The 15,758-nt window shown below is 55.0% G+C and overlaps 2 protein-coding genes across 2 annotated transcripts; one reads left to right on the top strand and one right to left on the bottom strand.

Annotated features, from left to right (window-relative positions):
- Positions 1 to 143: 143 nt before the first annotated feature.
- On the bottom strand, positions 144 to 2,970 carry sgca (sarcoglycan, alpha). The gene is made up of 10 exons (XM_028408102.1): positions 2,855 to 2,970; positions 2,291 to 2,419; positions 2,048 to 2,199; positions 1,633 to 1,699; positions 1,350 to 1,548; positions 1,109 to 1,277; positions 823 to 1,031; positions 708 to 734; positions 448 to 627; positions 144 to 363 (listed from the first exon to the last, which is right to left on the bottom strand). Exons 1-10 carry the CDS (start codon positions 2,886 to 2,888, stop codon positions 333 to 335), a joined length of 1,197 nt encoding a protein of 398 aa, XP_028263903.1. The 5' UTR covers positions 2,889 to 2,970; the 3' UTR covers positions 144 to 332.
- A 1,075-nt stretch (positions 2,971 to 4,045) lies between these two features.
- On the top strand, positions 4,046 to 15,381 carry LOC114437288 (neurabin-2-like). Its single transcript, XM_028407896.1, has 10 exons — positions 4,046 to 5,344; positions 11,340 to 11,472; positions 11,880 to 12,000; positions 12,165 to 12,269; positions 13,317 to 13,449; positions 13,986 to 14,138; positions 14,215 to 14,268; positions 14,346 to 14,575; positions 14,658 to 14,754; positions 14,830 to 15,381. The coding sequence occupies exons 1-10, from the start codon at positions 4,046 to 4,048 to the stop codon at positions 14,878 to 14,880; spliced, it is 2,376 nt and encodes a 791-aa protein (XP_028263697.1). The 3' UTR covers positions 14,881 to 15,381.
- Positions 15,382 to 15,758: the final 377 nt, after the last annotated feature.

The raw sequence follows: 15,758 nt of genomic DNA, 5'->3' as shown, positions 1-15,758 counted from the left end.
GACGTGCGATGCAATAACAGCTGATCCTTACAGGAGCTTATTGATCCTGTAGTGACCCCTGCAGATGGAAGTCTTACTGGGGTCCAGTAAAAACAGACTAACCTGCTGATTGGATAAAAAAACATCCCGAGTGAAGGCAGCAGAACATTCTGACAAATTCACACTTTATTTATTTATAGTGGAGCTTAAAGAAGAAGAGAAAGAAAAAACAACATCCCACTGCAAATCTGGAAGCAGAGACTGTGGCAGGAAACAAACTGCTCTCCTCACGTCCTGTAGGTGAACACGTGGAGGTTCCTGGGGTCCAGTGAGGGCGGTGCCACAGGCCGTGTTTACCTGGGCAGCGTGTCGCTGTACGGATCACTGTGGAGACAGGAGAGCAGACGGGTTTCAGTGACGTCTGTCCATCAGCTGTATCAATGTGACATGAGGTGATGTTGCGCTCACTGCTGGGCCATGATGAGCGGGATGCTGGGGCTGTCGGACCGCAGCGGGGACGCCCTCTCTCCGGTGCGGCTGTTGAACATGGGCAGCGTGGACAGAGGCGGCGGGACGCCCCGGTTCCCGGACATGCTCCTCAGCTCGTCAGTGTTTCCGTGGATGGTGTGGTGGTGGTAGAGCTGGATCCTGCAGCACACATCACATCATGACCTGGTGTCAGAGCCGGCCTCCTGTCAGCGGGCCTGACCCCCCATCCCCATACTTACTGGTTTGTTCTGGAATCCCTTTTGGTGCTGTGAGGGGAGAGATGTGAGTCAGGGATTATTGGGAGGATCATTGTCTTAAAAGAGTAAAAATGTCATTTCATTGGTCGACACGTACACGCCCTCCCGCCTGCCACACATGATGTAGGCCAGCAGCACACACAGGATGAGGGCGAGGATCAGGGGCACCATCACCGTCACTAAGTAGTCTGGGAAATAGTCTCTGCTCGGGGGAGACTCCGGAGGGTTGAAGTCACCTCTGGCCTCCAGAATCCCGGAGCCCATGGTGGGAGCAGGCGGCTCGGGCTCTAGCTTCGTCAGGTCAAACTGCAGGGAGAGAGAGCAGAGGCGTCACAGGCTCCGTGCTAACCTGAAGCAGGGACTCTTCCTCCTCCCGGCCTCACCAGCTCCGTCTTGCACCAGGTGATACAGTTGCTGGGGATGCTGCAGAAGTTGCAGCCTCCGGGCACCCTGACCTTGGCGCCTGACACGCACTGCCGCTGGTGCTCCGGCGTCAGCACCTTCAGGAGGCAGCCGGAGAAATACTGCTCCGACGCCACCTTCACGTACACACTGACACAGAGCAGAGTCCACGTCAGTCCAGAACAGGACCCCACGGCCGGGCTGCACCCACCAGCTCCTTACCCTTCGAAGTGTCCGGCGATGGGCAGCGGCACTCTGCCGCCGCGGTCCAGGGCGTTGGTGATGTTGGTGACCTCCAAGGCCTCGGTGTCCCACAGCTTCTGCAGATCCTGCTTTATCTCATCCTGAACAGCAGAGGGCAGCACCTTTTCAATCTCTCTCAGCTGGATGAAGAACTCAGCCTGGTACGGCAGCAGCTTCTCTGTGAGTGACATCAGGCATGTTTGACCTATGACCTCATCCATCATCATTACGGTTTGATTGTGTTAGGTTATAGTAGACAAACCTGGGACGACTTTGATGACCAGAATGTGTCGGGCGGTGTCGTAGCTCCGCTTATTGACGGCGTGGATCTGTCAGGAAACACAGATCTCGGCTGTATTTGTGTACACACTGAATATAAAGATGATATTTCTGTGTGACAGTTTATTGTCTGATGAACACTCTAAAGAGGCCAGCTGCAGGCGGAGCAGGCGGAGCAGGCGGAGCAGGCGGAGCAGGCGGGCTGCTATCATCCCTGATTCATTCTGTTTGATTGTGACGCTTCAGAAATGTGTTTCCCTTCTTCTTCAAAGACGCCTTGAATGTTTAATGTGTGGTTTTAAAATAGCAGAGGAGCCCGAGGCTCTGCTGTCAACGGACCCTTCAGACGTTCAGCTGCAGAGCGGCGACGTTCCGGCCTGCAGGTGTAAACGACCCACCTCAATGATGCTCTTTCCCGGAGACGTCGGCGTGCCGTACAGGAAGCCGTTATCGAAGGGGTGCCTCTGGGTGAAGCGCAGCCACTCTGGGAGGTCCGGATAGTTCTGCCTGTTGCACTTAAAGATCATGGGGTCGTCGTACAGGTGTCCAGCTGAGCAGCACACACACACACACACACACACACACACAGAGGATCAGGGAGAGTTTGGTCTGTGCAGAGCGAACGTGTTGCTGCAGCTTACCGTAAAGTTTGGACAGCGGCTCAAAGTCATTCTGGAAAGTCTCTCTCATCAGCTCGTATGTGAAGAACTTCCCCACAGGAATGGTGAACTTGATCTCTGCATTGGCCCCAAACAGGCTGGCAGCACACACTGAAAGAGACCCTATGAAGGGTTAACGGAGACAAACAGAGCCCGACACAGGACAACACACACACACACAGCCCTGATAGTCCTACAGTACCGGAGAGCTGGACACACACACACACACACACACACACACACAGACACACACACACACACATGGCCCTGACAGACCTACAGTCCTTGAGCGCTGACAACAAGGCCTCCACACACAGACACACACACACACTCACAGCAGACACACACACTCACACACACACACACACACACACTCACAGCAGACACACACACACACACACACACACACAGACACACACACACACTCACAGCAGACACACACACACACACACACACACACTCACAGCAGACACACACACACACACACACACACACTCACAGCTCGTCCTGTCTTTGTTTACATGAATGTTTGCAGATCAAACTCGCCTGTGAGGAAGAAGAAGCTCCTGCAGTCTGCCATCTTGTTTCAGAATGTGATTGACAGAGCCATGTGGGGGGGGTCATGTCAGAGCTATTTCTGCCTCCCTCACCTAATAACAGTCTGAGAGGGTGGAGGAGGGGGAGGTGTGTGTGTGTGTTTATGGACATAAATAAATATCACTGATGATCTGTCCATTTCTCCATCAACCATCGACACTCCCTGAAAGAAACGAATCAAACACACTTTATTAAACACTGAGATTCATTTTATTTATTACAAGTCTTAAACTTCCGTCGCACGGAGGACAGCTGTTGGACAGCTGTTGGACAGCCTCGGTCCTGTCAGGTGTCTCTGTGTCCTCAGTGCGCAGCCGCAGAGGCTTTGTCTGCCTTCAGTGATGTTGGGAACGTGTCTGCAGGAAGCAACAATGTGTCCTGCGAGGAACGGATGTTACTGGACACGGAGGCCTGACGTGGGAGGAGCCGCCGGGTCCTAGAGCCGGCGGGGTATCAGACAGACCGGCTAAGTAGGGGACTGATAACAAGGTTTAACGTGGAGGACTGGGACTGAGGAACACGTGTCTCAGCAGTGTGGGTGCAGGTTTGGCACATGCGGGACGCCGTACCCACACAGAGGCAGAGGAGCCATAGAGCAGCCCCTGCTCTGCGCCGGGACTCTGTAATCCCGCTTAGCTGAAGGCTAGTTGATGCTAGCTCCTGCCGGGCGCTAGGACCCGGGGCCGCCGCCTCCATGCAGCCGCAGCAGCAGCAGCAGCAGCCGCTGAACGCGGAGCAGAAATCTGCAGCTCCCAGAATGAAGAGATCAAAATGATGCTGCCTGAAAACAGGGATTAAACGTAAGCAAGCTGTCGTCAGCCGCGCGCAGCCCGCGGTCCTTCCCCTGTCCGCAGACATCTTTGTGATGACGCGGGGCTCCGGCAGGTTTGCGTCGTTGTGGCTGTGACAGATGCATCGCGCTCACTTTCTCCGCTGCACTAGAGGAGCGTTGCAGCGGATGCAGCCGGGCCTTTGACGCGCTCCGTTGTTGTTGTTTCTCTCCATCCGCCGGGCTCGTCTGGATCCGCAACCTCGCGTCAGGAGCCGCCGCCGCCGCTGGGGGATCGCACGGATTTACCGCCGGGGGTCGTGAAGGGAGACATGCCGTCGCTGAGCATCCGTTGCGACGCTTGACTGACCATGATGAAGACCGAATCCACATCCAAGAGCACCGGCTCTGGCTCTACGCTCAGGAGCCCATCCCCGCACAGGAACGCGTACGAGGCGGGGATGCAGGCCCTGAAGCCCGTCAAAGACAATGCTGCGAATGGGGATCTGCAGGAGGGCCCCCGAGGGCGCAGGTACGGATCCAACGTGCACCGTATCAAGAACATGTTCCAGCAGATGCAGAACACGGCCCCGGCCGACGCAGAGGGAGAGGACCCCGCCAGGAACGCCGACAAATCCGTGCGCCTCTCCCTCCCCAGAGCCGGCAGCCTGAACGAGAACGTGGACCACAGCGCGCTGCTCAAGCTCGGATCCACCGTGTCCGAGCGCGTCAGCAAGTTCGACACCAAACCGGAGAACGGGCACCAGCGGGCCTCGTCGCCCAGCTACTCCAAGCTGCAGGAGACGCGCCGCATCTTCGAGCAGCAGCAGGAGAGGCAGCAGCAGGAGAAGCTGGCCACCACCAGGGTCCTGCTGAAGACCGACAAGGCCTCAGGCTTCCAGGACGGCAGGCTGGACGTGGTGGCCCGTTTCAACGGCAGCACAGAGTCCCTGGACAGCCTGGACACCAGTGAAGCGGTGTCCCCCACGGTCAGTCAGCTCAGCGCCGTGTTCGAAAGAGCAGCAGAGCTCCGGAACAACCTCCACCGCCTCTCCTCCACACCTCCGCTCCCCTCCAGAGGGGTCAGCACCAAGGTGGGAGTCCTGAACTCCAAGATCATCACAAAGAGGGTCAGTGCCTTTGCATCAGGCAGCCTGGAGGATGACATAAGCAGTCTGAAGGGCCAGGAGACACCCACAAGGGCCCCCAGAGGAAGGGGGACCTCCCCGTCTGAAAGCATTAATGGAGGCCAGGGTGCCACAGCCGCTGAACTTTGCAGTAATGTGGGAGAGCCGAGCGAACAGAGAGGGAAGGCCGAGGCCGGTGTGGAGGCCAAAGCTGAGGTCAAACCCGGGGACCACTCTGAGCCCTGCAGCACCTCTGTGGAGAACGGAGAGGATGCTGCTGAGAGGCAGAGGCGGGACAAGGATGCTGAGGAAGAGGAGGACAGGACTCTGAGGGACGACCTGTCGGGCCGGGACTCTGTGGATATCAGTACCTACAGCGCGGTGGGGGAGGACTTTGGTGGGAGCCAGAAGGACGAGGACGAAGACGAGGCCGAGGATGACCGCTACGAGCCAGAGTCCAGCTGTGTGGAGATTGCTGGGCTGCCCCTGGAGGAGGACCCGCCCCCTTCCAGGAAGATCCGCTTCAGCACAGAGGCCATCAAGGTGAGGAAGGAGTGAATGTTAATCAGTGTGCGTGGAGGAGCCCTCAGAGGCCGGTGTAACCAGGCTCGGTGCTGGTTCTGAGCTGTAATTACGTCTGTGCTGTTTGTTGACCTTAAAGCTTATCGGCTGCGTCTCTGTCAGCTTTTTTAATGAACTCACTGTGCCTCTGTCAGCGGCAGGCCGATGCTGACATTTTGATTTTACCCTGTGTCCACACGGGGCTTTGCACTCTGCTAACACCCTCCCTCACCAGCGGCCTAATGGACGGCCCCACATTCCTACTGTGCAGCTGACACGGGCCCCAAAGAGCCGCCATGTAGATACTTATCTGAAAAGCCTCTGTAAAGGAACAGGGTGATTAACCCTGCTTTTAGATTGGTGGAAAATGAAAGGTCAGTGTACTGGGAGTGTGTGAGAATGCTGTGATGGAGACGAGGAGGAGGAGGAGGAGGAGGAAGACTTGATGTGAAGTGTCTCTCTGTGTCTGGGGGTGGTGCGACGATCCGGAGAGAAGCCTCGGATTCTCTCCAGCTCAGTCCTGCTGCTCGGCTGTTAGCCGCGAGCTCTGAGGCGCACAGGGACTCCGAGCTGGTGTCCCACATCACAGGGAGTCACGTCAGAAGCTGCTCTGGTCCCAGAGCTGCACACCATCCAGCAGCACAGGGGCTTCATGAAAAGTTCAACATAACATCAGTAGACAGATAGATGGCTGTTCTTCTCTGAGGACTCACCGTCACCATCCGGTGGTGTGAAGTAGTATTACACTGCGGTCCGGTCTGCAGCTAGCTGATTAGCATGCTACCTTCAGGTGATCTAACACAGTATGTTACAGTGGTCAGATCAGCTGTCACCTTTGTTGACGGCGGCGTCACATGTCCACCCCCCCCCATGGTTGTGAAGGATGTTGTCAGGTGGATGGCGGTCCAGCGTTACCCAGGATTCATTGCACACCTGTGACAGTTGGATTGTTGTTTGGATTCCATAAAGAGGACTCTACAGACCTCTTAACGGCTGAAGGGTTAAGTTGTTAAGTTGCTAGGCAACAGGAGCAGTGCATTATGGTAAACAGGACACAGGAAGTCTTCCACAGAGCTGGTGTGACTTTTGAAGGCTTCAGGGAGGGCAGTAATAAAATTGAAGGCGCCGGGGGGTTTTTCTGACCAGCAGGGGCGCTGTGGAGCTGAAGCTGATGAGGCAAAGTATCAGTTAAACGGTTAATGCAGCGTGTTTGTATGAAAAATGAGGCATGAGGCGGACATCGGAGATCCAGCATGCTGATGGATGTCTCTAATACACTCGCTAAATAGTGAAGTATTCCATATAAATCATGCATGAACTTCATCCGCGCAGCATTCAGACTTTCATCTTTGTGACATCAAAGATGGCCGCCGGAGGAAGTGTTGTGTGTTGCGGGAGCTGATCGGCTGGATGAAAAGCAGAGTTTGGCTGTGACCCGGCAGCCGTGGCTGGAGAACAACCCCCCACTGAGGCCTTCACACTGTATCAGTGTGGCCTTTGTTATGGAGATTGATGCAGGGTGGATGAGAGTGTGGGGGGGTGAGGTCAAATGGGAGGGGTGATTATTGTGCCGCTCAAATGTCACGCGACTGTATCAGAGCCAGAAGTCACACTGTAGGACGCTTCTGTAGCAAACAGGAAGTGGCCATTTCAGTGCACATTCCCTCTCTGTGCTGCAGGGAGGCGTTGTTGTGGTGACGGTGTTTGGACGTCTGGGCGCTTTGAACCCGTTTCACACTAAAGGCCTGTCTGCCTGCCTGTCTCTGTGTCTGTCTCTGTGTCTGTCTCTGTGTCTCTCTGCCTGTCTGTCTCTCTGCCTGTCTCTCTGCCTGTCTGTCTCTCTGCCTGTCTCTGTGTCTGTCTCTGTGTCTCTCTGCCTGTCTCTGTGTCTCTCTGCCTGTCTCTGTGTCTCTCTGCCTGTCTCCCTGCCTGTCTCTGTGTCTCTCTGCCTGTCTCTGTGTCTCCCTGCCTGTCTCTCTGCCTCTCTGTCTGCCTGTCTCTCTGCCTGTCTCTGTGTCTCCCTGTCTGTCTCCCTGCCTGTCTCTGTGTCTCTCTGCCTGTCTCTGTGTCTCTCTGCCTGTCTCTCTCTCTCTCTGCCTGTCTCTGTGTCTCTCTGCCTGTCTCTCTGCCTCTCTGTCTGCCTGTCTCTCTGCCTGTCTCTGTGTCTCCCTGTCTGTCTCCCTGCCTGTCTCTGTGTCTCTCTGCCTGTCTCTCTCTCTCTCTGCCTGTCTCTGTGTCTCCCTGCCTGTCTCTGTGTCTCTCTGCCTGTCTGTCTCCGTCCTCTCAGCTCCGGGTAGCCTTCACACTGCTCTCTTTGTGTGCTCCTCCTGACGCTCCTTCTCCCTCTCGCTCTTCGTCGCCGGTCTGCTGCTGCTGTTGTAAAAATAGCAGCATTGTTACCGTCACAGGCTCGCCTCCTTGTCGAGGAGCAGGAAGCTGCTGCGTCTCATGTCTTATTTATCTGCTGCTCGCCTCGTTTGTTTTGGCCTGTTTGTGTGTGATCGGTGTTGTGTTGCTTCACGACATCGCCTCCTGGCGTTGTTGTGATTTTCATTTATCAGGTTGTGTAGGGACAGTTTGTCAGAAAAAGATAATCTCCACTGGATTATAATCAGATTTGTTTCTCATGCAGCAGAATCACCTTGCTCACTCATCACCTACTCCTTTCACACACACCTTTGTGGCGCTCTGCTGCCTACACAGCTCTGAGCAGCCGTCCTGCCAGCCTGCTCACAGGACACCTATGGTTTTTCGTTGGCGGCGTATTATTAACCCAAACAACACCTGTGTGTTCAGAATAAATGGACGATGTTGAATTGTGTGTTGCCGCCAGAGTTGTGCAGCCGTTGCTGGTTTGTGTTCACCGCCCCGGTCCGCCGGTCCGGAGCAGCTCAGGGAGCCGTCATACATCACCGTGTGTCCAGGTATCCTCAAACTGTCGGTTACCCGGACTCAGCAGGCCTGCAGTGTTCCACGCAGTGCATTACTCACAGCCAGGAGGGGTGGGAGACCAGACAGATTATCAACAAGGTCACGCTGTCCCACTTCTCCGTCCTCCTCCTCCTCCTGCTGCTGCTGCTGCTGTGTGGGTTTGTTTTGTGCCCACTCGCTCAGATTTCAGCGACGAGCCACATTATGCAACGTCTCACTCACTGACTGTGCTGATCAACCCGCCATCATCCTGTCAGAAAGACACTGGAGGCGGGTCTGAGGCTCCAGCTGCACGCCGCGGCGGCTCCAGCTCCCGCTGATGGTGCTTTTACCTTTAACAGATCTGGTCCGAATGACAGAACCCTGACCTGTGAGGGTCCATCCTCACAGACATGGTGACATTAGGGACGGCGCTCTGCAGCCTCAGATCTCCAGCTTCCAAACAAGATGGCGACAGCTCGAGCCTGGTGTGCACGTTCCAGCTGTGAAATCTAACTAAAAGACGTTCAGTACAACAGCAAATATAAAAGTATGTGTACTTTACACCCCTCCACCGTCCTGCTGTGCTGCTGTTGGGCCCTGTGTGTGTGTGTCTGACCTGATGTGGCTCTCAGTGCTAAGCCTGAACATGACTGCTGACCAAAGACTGTCCTGCCAAAAAAAAACACGGTCAGGGCTGTGGTGCCATGCGACTGACAAACCCAGCATATCCACTTTATTGGCCGGGCGAAGGCTGGTCCAGTGTGATGGCCGCCGAGGCCACATCCTTATTTTCTGTCTGCACATCTGGGATCTTGATTAACCCCTAATTTTAGGAGGATTAAAGAAGCGATCGGAGGCGGCGGCATTCACCTGTGAGGAGGAAAGGTGTGACACTGGGAGGATGTAGGATGCTGGGTGAATCGCATGCAGACAGACGTGTCATCAGTGTGGCGTGCCAGCAGAGCGGCCAGGCTGAGTGGAAAACACTGTTTCCAGCAGCTCCACCTCCGCACATCCAACAGCCTCAAACCAAAATTAGAGCTGTGTCTCCAGCCGGCAGGCTGCAGTGGGTGGAGCGGGGCAGGTGGGGGGTGTTCCAGACCTGCCTGTTAACACCACAGTGTTACCCAGTCACAGTGCAGGCACTGAGGGTCATGGAGGTGGAGGCCTGTGCAGCAGAGCAGCTCTATCATTTAGCCATCTCACCACAACTGCTTTGTAAAACGGTAGTTGTCACTTACGGGCTGCTTTTAATACACTTTACAGTCCACAGTGGGAGCTCTTCACACACAAACACAATCTGTCAGAGGCTGAGTGGCTGGAGCTAGCTGCCCACAGAGCTTTTGTAGGACATCCCAGGCGGCTGGTAGCAGAGGGAGGGAGGAAGGGAGTTTCCTGGCCATCTGTTAGCTCCTCTGACCTACTATCTGCCACAACTGGAGCAGCGTGCTTCTCCACCCCCCTCCTCCACCACCCTGCCTTTAATCCCAATGTTTGTCTTCCAAAGAGCCACCTCACCACTCGAGGACTTCATCTTCATTCAGCATGCTCAGGCGGGGGTCAGAGGTGTCATGGTGCGGGATCCTAATTAGTCTGTCTGCAGTGGGAGGTGTGACGGAGGTGAAAGTGTTAACAGGGTCCCAGCCCGGCCTGCATCAGCCCACCCGTGCTGGACTTTGCTGTGGTTGTGCTCAGGCGGCCGCACGCCACCAGCTGTGGCCTGCTGATCTCAAGGAGGGAGGCAGAGCCACGTGAGAGTGTCAGCGAGGGCGGGCGGGCTCGGACGCCGCTCCGCTACTTGGGATGCAAACAGTGTATTTTGTGTGTCTGTAATCCACATTCTGTTAATCCCTCTAAATACAAAGGTAACCTAAATCAGAAGCCATTCGACGTCAGTGCTGCTCCCATGCTGTCCTCTGCAGCGTGCACCGACAGCACGAGCGCTGCTGCTCCCTCATTATTATTCTGCCCACAAGAATCAGAAGTTTGTGTGTTAGATGAGGGGATTAACACTCAAGATCATTACTTTAGCTTAGCTAGCTTAGCATAAAGGCTGGAAACAAGGGGCAGCCTGGAGCTGGCATTAAACATGTTTACATTCATACTTCAAATAAAAACATGACAGAAAGCCTCCTCGTGCGTGAGACGGTGATGATGACATTTGAAACTGTAAATAAGACGCTTGTACAGAGTCCACTGATGCACGAGAGCACAATGATAGTGAATTCATCTGCAGGAGGAGGGGCCGGCTACATCTGAAAGGAGCTGTCGGAGGTGACGGGCTCTTTGCTGAGGGGTTGTCAGGGCGACGGGGCCCGTACTGTATGACTGAAGAGCGGCTCTGGAGCCGAGAGATGCAGCACTGTGCTAACACAGGAACAGGCTGGAGAGAGGGAAGTGCAGCAGAGGAGAAAATATCTAACCAAACAAATCAAAGAAGGTGTGAAAGGAGAAGGTCCGGCTCGGAGTGAGTGCTCGCTGCTGCATACATAATCACCTCAGAGGAGTGAGAGTGAGGCCTGTAAAGATTCAGCTTAGTCTGTGAGAGCGAGCAGCTGCAGAAGGCCCTCCATTAGCATGCGGGAGGTGGTTATGTAAACTGTCCTGCTGGTAGAGCAGGCTGAATGTGGGAAAAACAGAGGCCTCTGTCTCCATGAGAGCCCCCCCCCCCCCTCACCGCCAAGAGGCCGACCAGAGCGCTGCGGCCGTCAACACACAGATGATCAATACATTTCTGCTGCATTATGTTCACAGTGGTGGTCGGTTATCATCAAACCACGACACACACACACGCACACACTCATCATACACACACACACTCTCATCATACACACTCACAGGGTGAAGTCAGCTTCTGTATGTGATGGACGGTTGACGTGGAAACACAGTCAGCTTCTTCAGGGTGGACACAGCAAGTGATGGGCTGGTTTCCATCAGACAGACGCTGTGTATGCAGAGGTCAGGCTTTCCTCTGACAGTTCATCTTAAAGCCTGTTCACACACAGATGGAGCTGTAAACAAACACCAATGACTCTGAGTCTGACCCGCTGTCTGTCTCCTGCAGGTGTTTGCCACCTATCCCAACGAGGACTACGACAGGCGTAATGAGGATGTGGACCCCATGGCGGCCTCGGCTGAGTACGAGCTGGAGAAGAGGGTGGAGAGGCTGGACCTGTTCCCCGTGGAGCTGGAGAAAGGTACAGTGTGGCGGTATCAGTGGATGTGACTCAGACATGTTACAGTGCAGGTGGGCGTCAGCGTTACAGCTCATTAACATATACACACATATAACACAACACAGCAGGCTGCATGTAGACATGTGCAGCAGATACCACATGTTCAGTGTGAACGATGGGTCCCCCTATGGTCAGAGGGTCCCCCTGTGGGTCCCCCTGTGGTCAGAGGGTCCCCCTGTGGGTCCCCCTGTGGTCAGAGGGTCCCCCTGTGGTCGGTGGGTCCCCCTGTGGTCGGTGGGTCCCCCTGTGGTCGGTGGGTCCCCCTGTGGTCGGTGGTCGGTGGGTCCCCCTGTGGTCGGTGGGTCCCCCTGTGGTCGGTGGGTCCCCCTGTGGTCAGTGGGTCACCCTGTGGTGCTGCTGTGTTTCAGACGGTGACGGCCTGGGCATCAGCATCATCGGGATGGGTGCAGGCGCCGACATGGGCCTGGAGAAGCTGGGCATCTTCGTGAAGACGGTGACGGAGGGAGGAGCGGCACACCGGGATGGCAGGTACGTTCATTCATGATAACGGCTGCATGCTAGCTTAGCAGTTTATTTCCAGGAGTGGAGGCTTCACTGTTTGACTGCCAAGAACAAGGACTGAGGAGCGGAGCCTGTGTGGGCTTACAGCGAGCGCACAGCCCGAGCTGAGCTGTCTGAACTGTCTCCTGCAGGATCCAGGTCAACGATCTGATTGTGGAGGTGGACGGGACCAGTTTGGTGGGAGTCACCCAAAGCTTCGCCGCCTCTGTACTCAGGAACACGTCAGGGACCGTCAAGTAAGAGTCTTTGTTGTTGCTGCTTGAGTCCGTGTGTCCGTTTCAATATGTCAGCAGCCGCAGGATGGATTTACAGGAAACTCCCAGCACAGCAGACTGCTAATCAGTGTTAGCATGTAGCTCCGGGCGCTGCTGAGCACAGCTGCTGGTCTGTGGTTTCTCTGAGGGCCTCAGCTGTGAGTCTTTTTTGGTTCGTTGCTACAACTTGCTGTGACATCCAGCAGTCGTCCCTGAAGAGATGCTTCCCTTTGATATGCAGCCGCAGCCCGTCTGACACGCAGGGCCGGCTTCTACCACATCCGGTCCACTCTGCAGCAGACTGCAGATCTCTATCGCAGGTCTCACAGGGTCCTGATTACACCCCTCAGTCCCGAGCAGGGCGGGTTATCAGGAACACAGCGGGCATCAGCAGGTTATTTAGGCTCTTCCTGTGGGCTCGTCATTCATAATTCAGAGTTTAGTGGTCAGGGATGTTGGGATAATTGTTGACGTGCACAGATCAGACTGCTCCACTGATAGCTCATTCATTATGGATCCTCTGCAGTGACGCGAGGGGCAGCAGAGCTCAGACCTATTCATTAAAGACGTCAGGCTGGGACAGGAAGTGTTTGTGAGCGTTTAATTACCCGTTAGCGCTGCAGGAGCTGAGCGGCTGCGGTGGCTGGTGTAAGAGCCGTCTGTGGCTTCAGGCGGACGGAGATTTGTGAGCTTGTATCAAACACGTATCACCTGCCCCAGAGCAGAGGGCAGGGCCGAGTCTTTAGCCTCTAAGAGGAGGATGGCTGTAAACAGGAAGCCATTTTCTGCCCTCAGAGAGCCTCACTGCACGAACACATCACATAAAGGCTGCGAGCAGTGGATATGGAAACACAGCCATGGAGCCAGGGCCTACACTGCTCACATGTATTATTCAGATGAAGGATGGCTCGGCTCTCAGCCAGCGTACGTGTTCTGTGGTAGAAGGAACTTCTATCAGCATCTAAAGTGTCAGCGCCGAGCTCCTCCTCATCACCTTCATCCTCTCACTGATCCAATGTCTGAATGCAGGTTTGTGATTGGTCGAGAGAAGCCGGGCGAGCAGAGCGAGGTGGCCCAGCTCATCCAGCAGACCCTGGAGCAGGAGCGCTGGCAGAGGGAGATGATGGAGCAGCGCTACAACCAGTACATGGACGAACAGGAGGTCAGTGTGAGGGGGTCACCAACCCTCTCTGCTGTTTTCTGATATAAAACATGATTTAATGCTGCCCCGTGCACAGCATCCAGAATCCTCCGTTGACCCCTTTGGTTTTAGGATTATGACATTTATCCCTGCACCTCTTGTTGTGGTGTGAAGCCTCACACAGTCACACAGTGGGCTCAGCTCACAGAACATCAGGACGACTCGGGCCGCGTCCTCAGGAGCCCCTTCACTTTGGTGTCTCTGGTGTTTGGTGTGAGACGGACGAGGAAGGCGCTCGGGGGGGGGGGGGGGGGGGGGGGGGGGGGGGGGGGGTGGTTCTTGAAAAGCAGTGGGTTTTATAAGGGGAGGGAAAAGAGTGTTCTTTTGCACCATCTAGTGTCCAGTTGGTGTCATAACACAGAAGGGAAGCTTTCCATGTTTGCTCACAGATCTTTCATCACTTCTGTTCGTCCTCAGTCGCTCCCTCAGAAACGTTGCGGACAGATGAACAAACTGTCCTTCAGCAGCACCTCTCTAACTCTTTCTCTGCCTCGCAGGGCGGAGAATATGGCACAGATGAGGAAGAGGACGAGGATGAGGAGGCTAGCCCGCCGTATCCCAGCGCCATCGAGGTGTTCGACTTGGCAGAGAACGAGGACTTGTCTCCTCTGGAGACGGACCCTGAGAAGCTGGCCCATAAGTACAAAGAGGTGAGACGCCGAGCGTTCCGGGGGGGCTTCATGGTCTGATGGAGCTGAGGCTAACACGGGTCTCTCTCTGTTAAAGCTCCAGATAAAGCATGCTGTGACCCAGGCTGAGATCCAACAGCTGAAAAGAAAGGTGAGCTGACATGACATGTCGGTGTTTGGGAGCATTCTGTGGGTCTGTGGCTGACGGGTGTGTTTCCGTCCTCCCAGCTGCACCATGCGGAGCAGGAGAAGCAGCGCTGGCGCATGGATAAGGCCCAGCTGGAGCAGACCCTGCAGGAGAACAAGGAGCGGATGGAGAAGCTGGAGGGCTACTGGATGGAGGCCCAGCGGCTGTGCCAGGTGGTGGACGAGCACCTGAAGGAGACGCAGGCTCAGTATCAGGCCCTGGAGCGCAAATACAGCAAAGCCAAGCGCCTCATCAAGGAGTATCAGCAAAAGTAGGACGGCGTCCCCGCAGGAAGCTGAGGCCAGCAGCGTGGGGCGCTCAGAGATCAATACTGTGGTTCTGTGTGTGTGCAGGGAGATCGAGTACCTGAAGAAGGAGACGCAGCGCTGCGCCCAGGTCGGGGCCGAGGCCACGCAGCTGCAGGAGGAGTCCGGACAGCTGCAGGAGCAGGTAGGGCTCCACAGATCCTCTGACCTGCCGTCTGCCGATGACTCTGCTCCTCACTCTCCCCTCTCTGTTTTCCAGGTGGCCGACCTGGAGTGCCGGGTGGAGGAGCTGAAATCGGAACCTTTATAAAAGCCTTGTTTGTTCTTCATTCCATGATCACAGCAGATGGAGGAGTCGAGCTCGCCGCAGGGCGTCTCTCCTCCCTGCTCCAGCTTGGTCCTTCGTGTTTAAACCTTTTAACCCTTTTTCTGTTAACACTTCCAGACAGAGCAGATCCACCATCACACAGACTGTGTCCAGCTCTAGGTGTGAGTTCCGTTTTCCATTTCCTGTATTTAACCCTTTACTTTGTGGTTTTTGTGAGACCAAGCTGTTGCTTTTTAATTGCCAAAAAGAGTCCTTCTTTGGGTTTGCCTCGTTTTGTGACCTTTTCTTTTTTTTGTACAGACGTGATGCCGTGTGGTTTAACAATCAGTTTGGTTTGTAAAAAATTTGAATGTGCATAACATTTAACATAATATAAACTAATGAGATTGAGGGTTGTATATTTTGCGTGAATTGGGACGGACACTGCAGTGAGGACGCCGCGGGGCTTCACTGGACCTGGAGGAGGAGCGTGAGCCGTCTCCTGTACAGACAGTCACCCGCCCTTCACCCTGAGGACCACCTGCTGCCTACCTTCAGAAGTGTTTGTGTATTTTCTACACATCAGGACTCGTTAACGAGCCCCCCCCCCCCCTCGCTTCTTCTTCTTCTTCTGCTGTGCCACAAATGACAATGGACCCCCCCCCCCCCTCTCTCAAATGGATGTTGTGAAGGACTTGTGTAACTGATATTAGTTAGGACTACTGATGTAAGAAACATTACTGGGATCTCTACCAGCAGTTTTCAGAAGCTCGTCTCTAACCAGCAGCTGCTCGAGACGCCGCTGTGTGTAGCACACGGGAACACACTGCCAGGTTTCTACCTGCTTCAGTTTACGCACAGTTTCAATGAGTCAATGTGTC

Source organism: Parambassis ranga, chromosome 6 (genome assembly GCF_900634625.1).
Source record: "Parambassis ranga chromosome 6, fParRan2.1, whole genome shotgun sequence".
Taxonomy (NCBI): Eukaryota; Metazoa; Chordata; class Actinopteri; family Ambassidae; genus Parambassis; species Parambassis ranga.
The sequence above is the reverse complement of the archived record's forward strand: the minus strand, read 5'-3'. Positions and strand labels throughout refer to the sequence as shown.